General features: G+C 37.4%; 1 protein-coding gene across 1 annotated transcript in view; it reads left to right on the top strand.

Moving 5' to 3' along the window:
• The window catches only part of LOC145259879 (geranylgeranyl transferase type-1 subunit beta-like), a 63,657-nt gene extending 51,266 nt beyond the window's left edge, over positions 1-12,391 (top strand). The window contains exons 4-5 of the mRNA XM_080117758.1: positions 1,350-1,395; positions 12,149-12,391. Coding sequence (XP_079973884.1) covers positions 1,350-1,395; positions 12,149-12,369 — 267 coding nt within the window. The 3' untranslated portion in view covers positions 12,370-12,391. The remainder of the gene's footprint in view (positions 1-1,349; positions 1,396-12,148) is intronic.
• Positions 12,392-15,368: the final 2,977 nt, after the last annotated feature.

Genomic DNA, 15,368 nt, shown 5'->3' with positions numbered 1-15,368 from the left:
CAACTGCTTGGATCTATCAATATCACATCACACATGGGATCATCATGAATTTACTTGGCTTTTCAAGTACCTCTCCATCAATATTATTCAATGGAACACTGAGTTTTTCAGCCTGTCAAACCAGCAGAACATTGGACCAAATCTTGATGTTTATTATATAGCTACAAAAGATTTGTAAATTGGAACACATTACTTTGACAGCAAATTACTTTGACAACAAATTACTTTGACAGCAAATTACTTTGACAGCAAATTACTTTGACAGCAAATTACTTTGGCAGCAAATTACTTTGACAACAAATTACTTTGGCAGCAAATTACTTTGACAACAAATTACTTTTGCAGCAAATTACTTTGGCAGCAAATTACTTAGGCAACCTACTACAGCAAAAGAAAATGCTTATATTAAATTTTTAGCATGAAAAAAATGAAACTTTTATATCAACATTTTTATTGCAACCATTTTCTTTTTTTATAATTTTTTCTTTAATTATTGACTTCAGATTAAAAAAATCTGATAAATATAAAAGCGAAAATGTGTATGTGTGTGTTCGCTTCTTCTTGTGTATGTCCGCGAATGCTTTGGCTTGCAGCGCAAAAATAGGTCAGACTTCCTCGCACCTGTTCATTTCGCTTCATAAACCTTCATATAACGCCCTTATCAGTTCCTCTCCATCGTGGCACAGATGGTTAGGTGACTGGCTTTTTTTCCCTTTCATTTCCACCTTCACGTCAAGGCTTCGGGGTTCAATACGACCTTCCAACCAAAACTTTTTTTTTCTTTTACACCTCTTTTTAACACACACACCTCCAAACACACCGCTAGTGAAAAATAAAATAAAAATAAATCTCCCTCTATTTTTTTTTTTTTCATTTATAATTTAATTTGGGGGTAGTGCGGCTGCCATAAATAAAATCAGATTGAATAAAATGGACAAGACAGTAGCAATCTTGGTTGGAAATTTAAAAGCCATAGAGTTAATATTTGAGATGAAATAAAAAAAATAAAAAAAAGTATTTTAAACTATTTAAAACCCCCTAAAAAAAAAATAATGATGCAGGTCGATTAAAAAGTAACTTTTATTGGCTATCGTAACATTTATTTGTTGTTTGATTTTGTACCACTTTTTGAATTGCTGTGGATTGTAAAACATCCCAAATTTTATTTTGAAGACCTCAATTTTATCTTGAGAAGGCCTTGAAAAACTTTGAAAAGTCTTTGAAAATGGACATCGCAAATCTGTACGAACCCTGGTTATGAAGTATATAAATTTCTTTGAAAAAAAATTTGTAAACATTTAATTACAAAGCTTGCTTTAACTTATTAAAAAATGTTTTTTAAATTTCAGTCTTATGATGGAGGTATAGGACAAGGACCCGGATTAGAGTCACACGGTAATTATGCACACTGCTCGTAGTACCATTGTGCTTTGCAATTTGTTATCATTTTAGGAATTAGTTTATCTTTCATATAGCGTTACAGCATAGCAGCATGATAAAGTTACAATCAGTGGAGAGATCTAAGTATGACGAGGGTAAAGCAAATAACAGTGGTAACAAAAAGGAACAAGGAACACTTAAGGAGTTCCCAAAATGTTTCCTGCCTTTTTAAATATGATTGCTAAGAGAGTATCAGTCTAACAACTGAAACATTTTCAAAAACTGTTTTTGTTTTTTTGTGTTGTGAGATGTGAGATTAATCTTGTTATTGGCCTCCTTTAATCTTGTTAGAGAATTATATCCACATTTCTACTCTTATGCTAATTAGGCAAGAGCAACCACCACAATGCCTAACATGTCGGATCATATCTTTGTGGAATGTGGTGCCTACGCTACCGCAAGAAAACACCACCTAAAATCCAACAATATGAAAGACATATTTAAAAACACTTATTTCTGAAAGAGATCAAACTATACCTCAAGCCCCTACAAAAAAACGTTCAATTAAAGCAGATAACCTTGTCCGCATCCAAAAAAAATACATAAACAAACACACTGAAACAAATAAAACAAATCAAAACGATCTTCAGCAATTAAATGACCCAACGAAGGTTGATATGCTGGTTAAATAAAGCAACAAGCTCATGCTGACTGTTTGGTGATCTGCAACCGGTCTCATTCATTAGTTTTTTTTATGCAAGCAAAACCATTATGGCAGAAAAGTACTGCCAACAAATGGATGAAATGCATTGGAAACTTGGACAACAACATCCAGCATTAGTCAACAGAAAAGGCCTAATTCTCCTCCACAACAATGCCGACCGCACATCGCTAAACCGACCCTGCAGAACTTGAATGAATTGGGCTACAAAACTCTGCCTTATTCGCTATACTCTCCATACTTCTCACCGATCGACTACCACTTTCCAAGAATCTCAACAACTTTCTACATGAGACATGCTTTAAAAACCTAAAAAATATCAAAAACGTCTTCAGCGACTTCACCACTACCAGAACGCAATAGTTTTACATTATTAGCATAAATAAACGTGTTTTGTGTTGGCAAAAGTGTGTTCTTCTCATGGTGCTTATTTCAATCAATAAATTTTTGTTTTAGCCAAGATATGTGCATCTAAGTATAAAAGTTAAATACTGCAAGAACTTTCTTGTCAACCTGATAAAAAAAAATTAAATTAAATCCAGCAAGTTAAAATTAAATCCAGCAAGTTAAAATTAAATCCAGCAAGTTAATGTTAAATCCAGCAAGTTAATGTTAAATCTTGGTTCAGTGTGGTTATGTTCTAAACAAACATTGTTCTAATAAATAAATTGTGTTTTGGTTTTTTGTCAAGAAAAAAAGTAAAGGCATCATTTTTGGAATCAGAAATATGGTTAAAATTTTTCTGATTCTGATGCCCCCAAAAGTTCTCATTTTTATAGTTTCGGTTAATCATCATGATGCTCAAATGCCCTTCTTGAGATAAAAACATTTTTACTATGACAATAAATTGTCATAATGTATTTTAATTATAGCAATAAAACACATAAGCACAATTGCAGATATTGACACTTACCCCTTACTCAAATACATGTCGTAGTAACAGATGACAACGTACCAATGATAGAGGACTAGGATTTTCCCTTCAGTCAGGACAAGATGTGATGCCTTCTCTGGCCCACTCCAACATTAGTCATCACATCTTGAACTTTCAGGGACACGCTCACCATTCATCATTCGTTTACTCCACCTTCAACATCAGGCACATAAGCTTCTCTAACGTCTGAATGCTCAACCTGCATCATACCAGCATTCCAGTTACCAGACAAGGCCAAAAATATGACCCACTCTGACGTCCAAGTGAAAGGAATCAATGACAGCATGACCCCATCCCCCTTGGCAAACTGGCCTGTGACATCACGATTGACTGCCAGGACTCGCCTGTATTTAGCTATGTAAACATACTGATAACAACTCAGGCTACACCAAGCCAAAATATCCTGTGTCACGATATACACAGTTCTTACTTGATCGATAACCAGAAAGCAAAAGTAGAGTTCAAACGCACACTTGCCCTCAGGATGTTCAACGGGATGTTTAAATACATGCTTTGGCCTGCAATTCTATCTACAGCACCTATACTAACATCATCCAATATCATTCAACTATAGGACTGCACCCTGAAGGAAAAGCTAACATGAATGAAACGTAACATGGGACTTTCACTACCAAACCCAACGGAAACGAGTTAGAGGCTACTGCTAACCTCATTCGCTACACTGACATCATTAGTATGGAAAACGGTGGCAAGGGCTCATTCATTCAAACTATTTGGATACCAACCAACAGCTAGTCACGCAACCAGAAATGTGATTGCTCAAGCCTTGGAAGCTGATATCAACTCCGAGATTAAAATATAGTGATCAATCTGCATCGTCGCTAATTTCAAAAGAACACTAAAACAGTCTTAGTTGATCTGGATCTAATGGCAAGAATCGATCACTTGTTCAACAAAATCGGCAAAGGCAACATATACTTTGCCTCCCTCGATCTATATTACAGATATTGGCAAATCGAACTTGACAAACAAGACCAACACAAAATGAAACACGAGTGTTATTAATACACACACCTGGCTTTTAGCCTTACCTATGCTGCACAAATCTTTTCCATTGCATAACAAAAGCTTTAGCCACAGTCACATTACGTGACAATATCTCTCCCCTATATCAACGGAAACTTTGCTCGGACTAGAACATTTAATTAGTACATGCTCACTTTCAAACAACTTTGGGCTCAAGCTAAACCCAGACAAATGTTCCTTCCTCATATGCGAAGCTAAATTCCTTGGACACATACTGAACAGTTCAAGGCCGACCCTAGATACATTCATGCCATCAGAGAAATGAAGCCCCAATTTCAAAAAAAGATCTACAAAGTCTAATCAGCTGATTGTTGTGGATCAGACAATTCCTCAAGACACGTCTACATGAACAAATCAAATCGAACATGTTCTCGAAGCTCATAGCTCCGATACATGAGCTTAATAAGGCTAATAAACCATTTCACTGGACGGAGAATGTTGAATAGGTCCTTTAGAAAAATCAGAGACCAACTTTCCCTTTACACCTGTCATCTCGTTTCTAAACTTCTCCAAACTCTTCATACTCTCTACAGATCAACGATGTTGTATGTGGGACAATGTTAATGTGAGAGATTGATAACGGGAAGAATATCATAGCAGTTGCATTCGCACTGAATGCTGTGAAGTGGGCCATGTTGAAATTCGGCTATTTTCTATACAACTGCTCCTTAATTATCTGCACAGATCATAAGAGCTAAGTTGAAAGCTCTTGTTCTTAGCTGGGAAATTGATTAGTGGAACTTAAGTATACAACCTGCATCATGAAGCTTGAATCAAAGAACTCGACTAAACAAGTGTAAAACGATTTATGAATATTTTGTTTCGTTATATAAAAATGTCCCAGAGTTTTTCCTTGTTTCTCGATTTGCCAGCCTAAAATGAAGATGCAGTTTATTTCAGGTATGCCCTGTCGCCAGATGATGAAGGAGATAGACTGGATCCAGCACGAAGCCAGGGTGACAACTGAAATCGACAATGTTGCCACATGGACTTAGGGTCATGCACATTTCGCGTGCCCTGAGCAGCAGAGGGATATTTCCAGTGACCAGTGAGAGTCTAGTCACCCTTGAGGGGTCCACCACTAGACAAGAATGTAGCCCTGCTGGGTTGCATCTATGGTCCTGTGAGCTGGGAGCGACTAATACGGCCAGAAGTATATCACAAGTATGCTCCCGTGAACCAGGATAGCGACAGATGCAGCCCGGCCCTCGGACGAGGAGGGATATATATTATATTTGGTGCCGATGACTTAGGACATCACATCTGAGATGTGCACGAATGAGTAACCACGAACACATTTTGAAGCGTCTGGAAATCAGTTTTCTTAGAAAAAAAAAACATTGAAAAATATAAGGAAAAAGGTAAATGGCACAGAAAAATGTTTTAAAAAAAAAAAAAAAATCGGGAGGAAAAAGAACAATTGAAAAGAAAAGAAAGACTGACATTGAATTTATCGGAAAGAAAAGAAAGATTGAAATTGAACTTTGAAGGCATAGCTAAAAACATAATAGCCAGCCGTCAGAATGCATGAAAAAGCTATGCTGCAAGGAACAAGGAAGACGACGAGAGACAGAAAAATAGAGATGGAAAGAAACGAAGCAGACGATAAGAGAGGTAAGGGCAGATTTTTATTGGTTCCTATTGCTTCGCTCAAATTTTTTTTTATGTGCGGTTGTCAGTGATTAAGTCTCCCGTAACGAAAGTTTTGTCTTAATATGCAAAGTATTGTTGATTTTTCTTCCACCCCCAAAGGAAAAAGTGAAAATGAAATATGTATTCATTAGACTGGTTGATATGCCGTCGTTGTATAAGAACAGACACGCATATGTTGTCACTGATATGAGAGAGAGAGAGGCAAGTCCCCTTAAAGGGTATAGCAGTAAACAGATTTAGTAGATATGATAAAGAGGAAGGTAGGGAGGAAAGGTCAACCCTTGAGTTAGGCTTAGCGGTAAGAGTGTTTAGTGGCCGTGTGGTTGAAAAAAAAAAAGAGAGAAACAGAGACTAGAAATGAATAAAGAAAAGAAATAAGCAGAATGGAGAGAGCAGTAGATAGATATGGCGAACGTGTTTGGAAACGAACGGTGTTGGAAAAAGAAAAGACAAAGTAGAGATGAGTGAAGAAAAGAAATGAGACTGCGACAGTTGACAGTTTAAAAAAAAAAAAGAAATGAACTAAGACAGAAAGAGAACGACAGTTGGCAGTTTTAGAAGAAAAAATGTGTCGAGGGAGCCAGAAAGAATTGGCTGGGTGTGACGTGATCCCCGGGAGGGATGTGAAAAAGTGCAGAGTGCATTGTGTATGAGCTATAAAAGTAGAAACAGAGAAATGTACAAGGTGTACTAGTCGTAAAGGCATGAAGAATTGAGTGGTCAAAGATTTAACGAGACACTGGGTGTGTCTGCGTGAGATGCCATGGAAAAGGCATGTGAGAATACGAATATCATAGATATGTGATCTCTCCGCCGGTCCGCAGTGACAGACACTGTGCACCACTGATGAACGGGGAAACTCTTGAGAATAATGCACCATGAGATAGAATGGTCAATAAGTGAGAGAGAAAGAAAGACGCTCATGCCGAGATAACCTGAAGAATGGTTGTGAAAAGGGAAACCAATATAGGGATTGAGAGAAGTATACCGATCCTTAGAGAAATAGAAACTGGCGGTATCGATGCCGTGCTGATTTTGTAATGAATAGAAGCTCTCATAAGAATAAATTGAAGTAATGATTTGCCTGAGATTAGTGGTGAGACATTTAGACTGTCAAATAAAGGGACGTTTGGTTGGAGAATTTTATTAAAATTAAAGGAAAAAAAAAACTGAGATTGGGGGAAGCAAGGTTCCTGTCAGCCTAAGAACAATGAACCAGGTAGACCAGAAGTAGTTAACCAGGTAGCAATTTGATAATGGACTGGGTTGCAACTGTTGGTGCTGTTGTGTGCATGTCGGGCCCTTGTGCGCACGTGGTATTGACAGGCTGTGGCACGGGCCGCTCTTTCAGATGTGCTAGTAGATAGAAACCAATGGGGATAGACAGAAGAGAAACTAAAACATGTGTATCATGAAATTGAATCTTAAATCTTTTTAGGATAAAACAAATGGAGTTTGATAGAACTGTGATTTGATTGAAGAAAAAAACAGAAATGAATGGAACTGCTTCGTTATTTTAATAATTGTATGGAAATGTACTAATTTTGTTTTGGAAAAAAAAAAATTTCTTTTAGATGAGGACTGATACTGTGTGTAATTGTTGTGTAGCATTCTCGCCTGCGTTGAATAGAAAATCATTAAGTGTGAAAACTTTCATGAAATGTGAATGATATATTGTTGGAAGTGATGTTAAGGCATTTAAACTGTTGAATAGAAAATCAGTTGGCCTGAGAGTTTTCATGAAATGTAATAATATATTGTTGGAAGTGATGTTAAGGCATTTAAACTGTTTAATAGAAAATTATTTGGTCAGAGTTTTCACAGGGTGTGAGATGGTAAATTGGTTGGAAGTGGCATTAAAATATTTAGGCTGACAAAGAAAAAATCATTTAGCCTGGGAATTTACATTGAAAAAAATGAAATCAATCGCATGGTAAATAGTTTTGAAGCATTTAAACTGTCAAGTAGAATTTCTTAAAGAAACTAATGGTGCTGATATTATTCTGTTTGGAAAAAATTAAAAATGCTTCAGTCAAGAAGGATTTCTCCTTCACAGGACGGGGATTGAATATGTTGAGTGTAGTGTTGGAACAGTTGTTACACTTGGTCCCTGGCTAGAATGGCGCTGCTGAGACAAATTATGGCACTGAAGGTTTTTAGATATTTTTGTAATCGAACACTCTACTGGAGTATAGCTAATAATTTTTGTGCCCAACATGTCGCTCGGATTTGAAACCGACAGTATTGATGGTAAATTTGAATTTTTGTATAGCTGAAGAATGGATTGCCATTGAACAAGTAGAAATAGATAAATAGAGGCGTAAATGTGACTTGACTGTGCCACGTTGGTTAGAGTTATTTCAGTCACCAGAATACCACATTTAACTCGTTTTCATTTTGTTGGCTTCAGATAATCATGTGAGAATTAAGTGAGATTTTTTTGAAGATAGTGATTTGAAGGGGAGCAATTAGACCCACGGAGGAACAATAAATTAGTCATGCAGAGATACAGTGTTTGAAAGAAGACAAAGTTAAAGAGGGTAAATCACACCAGAAATGAATAGAGATCTCTGTTTGAGTCCGTGTGAATTATGAGATCTTATTACCATCAGTTGGCTCAATGCATGGGAAAATGTGCATGTGGGTAGTGTGCCTGAAAACTTTTGTCAATCTCGTAGGAGAGAGAATTAATTGTATTTGGGAATTCTGACTGAAAAGAAATAGTTTAATTGAGGACTAACTAAATTTGGAAAAGAAGAGAAATATCAGAAAAATGGATGTGTGGAAAGGATCTGACCTTTCTTTTACTCAATGAGGTGTGAGAGAAATCTGGAGATTGTTTTTTTAATTAGCAGATAGCTGGATAAAAATGTGGGAGTCAATAATGAAAGAATTCCCCGGTTTTAAATGTAGGAAGAAATCAGGTAACCACAAACCACTGGCAACTGACAACAGCACCTGAGCGGAGTGGGGATACCAATGAGTGCCCTCTACCAAAACCTGGATAGCGTGCATGAGCTGCAACCATCGACAAAACCCAAGGTTACAAGCAGGGACCTCAAAGTCAGTCCCTAAGCCATTATTAAAAAAGAAAAAGAATGGAAAAAAAAACAAATATCAAAAGCGCAAATATTTTTCTGATTGTTTATGATTTGTGAGAAAGAGAAAATGAGCAAGTAGTTTAAAGGGTGTATGAACCCTCCTTTGATAGTGAACTGAATATGGTTATCTTTTCACGGTTGCATGCACATAGGTTAAGTCATAGAGAAGGACCGAAAATGAAAAAAAATGTTTTGCATGCACATAGATTAAGTCGTGAAGATAGACGGAAAGTAAATAAGAAAAAAAAAGAAAAAAAAAAATGAAAGAAACCCCATGTTTGCATGTACATGGTTTGATGAGTTATACAGAAGGACTGAAAATAAAGAAGAGAAACTGTTTTGCATGTACGTAGTTGCAGTCACCTTAAAAGGACTAGTAAAGTAAAAAAAAAAAAAGGGAGTTTATCAATTGAAAAAATGCATGTGTAGGCGAGTATAGAAATCCATGACTCATGAGCTGTGGAAGCTTACAATTGCATGGATGCATGTTTGGGTTATTGAGTGAGTTTCATTTTCTCTGATAAGAACTATGAACTACATAAAAGTACTTGTGCATGCATACATGCTACATTGTAATATACACAGCAGTACAACCAGAACTATTGGATCAGAACATTTTTGCATGCTGAATGGACAAATTTTTCTCAGTTGCTTTTTATTGACTGATTGGAGAATTACTAGTTTTGAGTCAGGCTTCTGGTGCAGGTCGCATATATGCCAATTATGACTAATTGACAAGTGAAAGGAAGGGGCAGATAAAAGCTCTTGTTCTTAGCTGGGAAATTGATTAGTGGAACTTAAGTATACAACCTGCATCATGAAGCTTGAATCAAAGAACTCGACTAAACAAGTGTAAAACGATTTATGAATATTTTGTTTCGTTATATAAAAATGTCCCAGAGTTTTTCTTTGTTTCTCGATTTGCCAGCCTGGATGAAGATGCAGTTTATTTCAGGTATGCCCTGACGCCAGATGATGGAGACAGACTGGATCCAGCACAAAGCCAGAGTGACAGCCGAAATCGACAATGTTGCCACACGGACTTAGGGTCATGCACATTTCGTGTGCCCTGAGCAGCAGAAAGATATTTTCCAGTGACCAGTTAGTCTGGTCACTCTTGAGGGGTCCACCACTAGACAAGTAAGAATGTAGCCCTGCTGGGTTGCATCTATGGTCCTGTGAGCTGGGAGCAACGAACACGGGCAGAAGTACATCACAAGTATGCTCCCGTGAACCAGGATAGCGACGGATGCGGCCCGCCCCTCTGAGAAGAGAGAGGGTTATATTATATACGGATTCTTGCAACACATGTGCAATATGCAAAGGGAACCATGGTAGACGCACCCACTAGCCCAAATCATCACTGCAAACAGGGGAAGAGACCGTTCAAACTTGTCTTCATAGACTTCATCAAATGCCTAACTTAGAGGGAAAATGATATATCCTTACGATATTGGATAGGTTCAGCAGATACTTCACAGCCAGTAAGAGACCATATTGATGATGCCCATGCACTGTACCAGTTCTTCTTTCAACACAGAGATCCCATGTATCATATCCTCCAGCCAATGCACACACTTCACAGGGGAAGTCTATGGAAAATTCTGCGTCTATTACACAGTAACTTCTTTGTCTTTGGCATCTGCAAAGCTCAGGAAACATTGAGAGACAACACCGAATGATGAAGATTAAATGCCCTTTACATGCTATGCAAGAACAGAAACTGTGAGTGGCCAGACGTTCTCAAATCTGTTGTTTTGTCCATGAATGCCACAACCGACAAGGCCACTGGTGTCTCCCCACTTATGTGATCACTGGCCTTCACTCCAATATTGATCTACTTTGACTTCACAGAAAAGGCGCAACCATCCGGGAACATATGGCATGCAAATCAATGCCCTGCTAAGACAGATCCACCACCGCATTGCCCTGGCCAATGATGAAGCTGATCGAAAAATGGAGAACAATGCAATGCAGTTCACCTATAAAGGCCAGCTTCAAGTAAGAGACAAAGTTCTCCATCGGCCACAATCAACTATGGTCCAATAATCCCATCTACATTGGGATGGAGACTTCACAATCACTAAGACAAACAACATGATGAGAATGGCATCACAGTCTGGATCCACCTCGCACATATCCAATGTCTGTCTCCACGTCCACCACACATATCTATCACAGACATTCCACCTCCACCATGCAACAACTACAAACAACAGCCTTTGAACAATTCTGCCCATAACGCAGACAAGAATTGTGCACCATACTTGCAAGATGACGAAACCAGGAAAATCCCAGCAAGAAAAAATAGGAACAGTTTTCCATATGCTTTATGTAAATCTGATTGGGGTGGGGGTGGAGTGCATTGTTATATTGTATATCTCTCCAGATTTACATACGCAAAACGTAAATAGCAAGTGGGCCCAGACCTCGAGGAGCGCGGCCGTCATCATCGACATCTCCACAACAATCAGCAGCAGTGGCGCTGCCACCATCACCATCTTTTCAATAGTCAAGCAGCACTGCTGACAATATCGCCATCTTCTCAACAATCAAGCAGAAACGCCATCACCGTAATCGCCAGCAATCAACATGATCAACAGCTCCAGGAACAAGGACTGCTATCTACACCAAATTGGCTACCTTTCCCAATTTGGTGGACAGTGGCACATCTTGACAATTAACAGGATAATACCAACCTCGCTAACCCATCCAAAATAAAAGTTTTACATTAAACTTCTTTGTCTGTCATTCTTTCTTCCATATGCTCATTTATTTACAATAACTCATACCAGAGGTTGAGATTTAACAACTGGTATCATTGTAATTTAACAACTGGTATCATTGTAATTTAACAACTGGTATCATTGTAATTTAACAATTTGAAGAGGGTAACCTGCATCATCATAATTTGCACCAGATCCAAAAATTTGAAAATCTTAAGTGCAACTCGGTGTTCCTTGAATATCTTGAGGGTATGAAATGTGAGCTGAAAAATTGTGACAAATCTGGAAACAGCTAGCATGAAAGATCATAACTATAATAATAATAATAATAATAATAATAATAATAAAAGATATTTAAGAGTATTTACCTTTGCAAATGTATTATAAAACAAGTAGTGAAAGGCACAATATCTAACAATAAATTAAGTTACATTTGTTATTGTTATCAAGGTGTAACAAAACATTAAGCCATTTCTGTTTACAAGGTCTGCTATCTCGTTTCAGTTCTGATTTTGAGAGGTTGCTTATAAAAAATTATATGCATTGGTTTTCAGTTATTATATTAGATTTCTTTATCTTACTTTAGGAGGGCCCACATTTTGTGCTGTGGCCACCGTAGCTCTTATGGGCCGATTAAATGAAGTCTTTACACCAAAAGAACTAAAACATTTGCAAAGATGGTGTGTCCTGCGACAGCAAGTTGGGTTCCACGGACGACCTAATAAGGCTGATGACACGTGTTATTCATACTGGATTGGTGGTACACTTAAGGTAAATGAATGCAATTTTATTTTTATGCTTTCATAATGCTTGGAGATAAGTTTTCTGCTAATTGGTAGAAATTCCTTCAGTTTGTTTAAATAGGAAAAATCTCGCTTTTACTTTTTTTAATTCTAAATTTTCTTTTATAACTCAGTATTTTTATTACGTTTAAGTGTTTAGGTGAAAAACTTAAAATTTAGATAAAGTGCTATTTTCTTGGAAAATTAAGAATGCATCTTTATCATAATTTAAATCCAACATTTTTTTGTTTTTTGTTTTTTTTCGAAATGCTGACTCCTTTTATAACTTAATACTTTTATAACTTAATACTCAAAAAGTTAAAGAACAATGTCTATATTCTTTTTTTTTTATTCTAACTTTTGTTTTGCAACTTAGTACTAAAATGTGAAAAACTTGTCATATTTTAAATGAAGTGGTATTTTCATTTTCTTTACTTTCTGACATTGCTTTATAAAAGTTAACTAGTAATTTTTAATAGATTTAATAAGAAAACAAGTAGAAATATCCTTTTTTAACTCAAATTGATGCTAAAATATCCTTGAACTGCTAATAAGCAAATCCTAGAATATGATAATCTATTATAATGATAATCTATTGTATAAATCTCACCTGCGCACATCTGTTTTTCATGTCTTATTATGAATGAAAATATGTCCCGATAAAAAGTTGCTATGTTTTAAAAAGCAAACAATGGATTTTCAATGGAATTGAGTGTGGTGGCCAAATATCGTGTAGTCAGAAATTATATTTTAATATGGCTAGGGACAGGTTTATGCTATTGGATAAAGAGGAGGCTGAGAAATGCCAGAGTAATGGGCTGGGCACTTGTCAATCAGCGAGCCCGATATATGTAACAGGAGATCACGAGTTGTGTGTGCTGGCGTTGTACCAGCGGGAAGAGAGCAAAATCAACATGGTGTGCCGGGTCGAAATCGCGACTAAGAACTTATTGCCCCTGGCCATACGAGTGACAGACGCCATTTGGGCAGTGGCCACCCAGAGAGAATTCGAGATGTCGAGGGTGTGTGGGGATGCGCCCTCTGGCTCCGTTAAGGTGTCTCCCCCTATGACATTGGTGGATTTGGAGAAGGGGTGTGGAGCTTATGGTAAGAGTGTGGTATTGCCTGCCTTCTATCAATCGGAACAGAGGTACCTTAACGAGATACCAGGGCTAGAAAGGGTGAACACCTATTTCACTAATCTCACCAGTTTATGGGACCCCCTAATTAGGAAGGCTAAATTACAAACAAGGGTAAAACTTCCCGAGTTGTTAAAAGTCACTGAGGACGTCGATGTAGATAGCTTACAACGTCAGTTGGACCACATAATTGAGCAAGAATCAACGAGCGACCCTCCTAAGTGGGTAATGGTGGGGGGTTTGACGGGTGGAGTAGGGGTTATAGTAGTATTAGTGATGGTAGTGATGTGTTGTTTGAAGAAGTGGATGAGTGGAAGTGAGTGTTCAAGATGCCTCTTGGTAGCCCATGGCCCTGAAGGGAGCAGCCCTGGTCAGGAATCACAAAGGGTCCGCATTAACCTGGCTAAGCTACAGACGAGCGACGAGGAACCTGCCCCAACTCCACCCTTACATCAAGAAGTTGAACCTACTGAATATTTTTAACACTATTTAGTGATTTCAAATGTAGGACTTACTTGCATGCTTAATACCCCAAAAAGGAAAAAAAATATTTTTTTTTTTTTTTACTAATTTTTTTTTTTTTTTTTTTTTACAAACGAACTTTGTGCTTATGAAACCACCACCACGAACTATGTTATTGAACACTCTGAGTTAAGGCAGTAGCCATTTATCCGAAACTATGAACTTTCCACTTCTGCATGACATGAATTTTTTGTTGTTTGTTTTGCATGTAATTCTGCAATTAATTCTCACTTTCAGAGTAGGCCATAATTGTATTATTAGTTGGGAGAATCTCTTTGGGTGTTAAAGACATGGGGCGTCGTCCTCCTGTTGAGTGCGCCGCCCCCTGGGGGGCGATTGTAACACCAAAGGGGGGCCACATCAAATCAGTAGGGTCGATGTGACGTTTTTGTGTTAAATGTAATATTCAATCCCGGGCGAATGCCGGTTACAGAAAAAAAAAATAATTTTTTTTTAGTTAATATTTTTATGTGTCAAAATCTTGTTGAAATACCATACGGTCGGGGGATAAAAATAGAAATCGCATGCTAAACTTCAAAGCGAAAGATTACTTGAAACATTTTTTAACCAAAATACACTCGCGTTTGAACTAAACACAAAATATTCCGAAACAGAGATTTGAAATGTCGGTCGGCTTGAAATGTGGTGTTTGACAGGTGAAATGTCGGATCGTTTTTGATCTGAGAAACACACACACACGAAACAGATCGGGCCTGATAAAAGAATTAATGACGTTAGCCCAAGGTCCGACATGAATTGTTTTCCAATATGTATTATCTGAGAAACTTCAGAATGATAATATGTTTTGGGCGTAAATAGAATATTTTGAGGAAATACTCAATCTGCCGATGCACAAAGGACTTCAAAAGCAAGCCAGTGTTTATTTCCAATTATGACTTATCTAAAAATGTCTTTTAGCAAATTGTTTTGGGCGCTAAGGGGAATTCTGACATGTAAAGAATATTTTTTTTTTTTAAATCACACGGATGTTTTTACAAAACAAATAATTCAAAGAGGAAAGAAGATCAAACGAATATTTTTAAATAGATGAATTCTGGTGATCTATTACAAGCTAAAAATAATATTTCCTCTGATTATCAGTTGATAATATGGAAAAAAACAACCATTATCGAGAAGGTGGGGTCAGGCAAGTTGGGGAGGAGTCAATTTCATTTTGGAAATTGGGGGGCGGAAAAATAATACCTGCCACAGGCCAAATCGACCAATGAGAAGGAATCAGGTGGATTGTTATCAATCAATTTGATTGGTCGAAGACGAACGTAGGCGTCGTCATTATTCAAGGGTTTTATTATATAAGATCTGTAAAACTAGATTTAATCAGATAGAAGGAGATAGGAGATAG

Source organism: Euprymna scolopes, chromosome 35 (genome assembly GCF_053919585.1).
Source record: "Euprymna scolopes isolate OS-2025 chromosome 35, ASM5391958v1, whole genome shotgun sequence".
Taxonomy (NCBI): Eukaryota; Metazoa; Mollusca; class Cephalopoda; order Sepiida; family Sepiolidae; genus Euprymna; species Euprymna scolopes.
The sequence above is the reverse complement of the archived record's forward strand: the minus strand, read 5'-3'. Positions and strand labels throughout refer to the sequence as shown.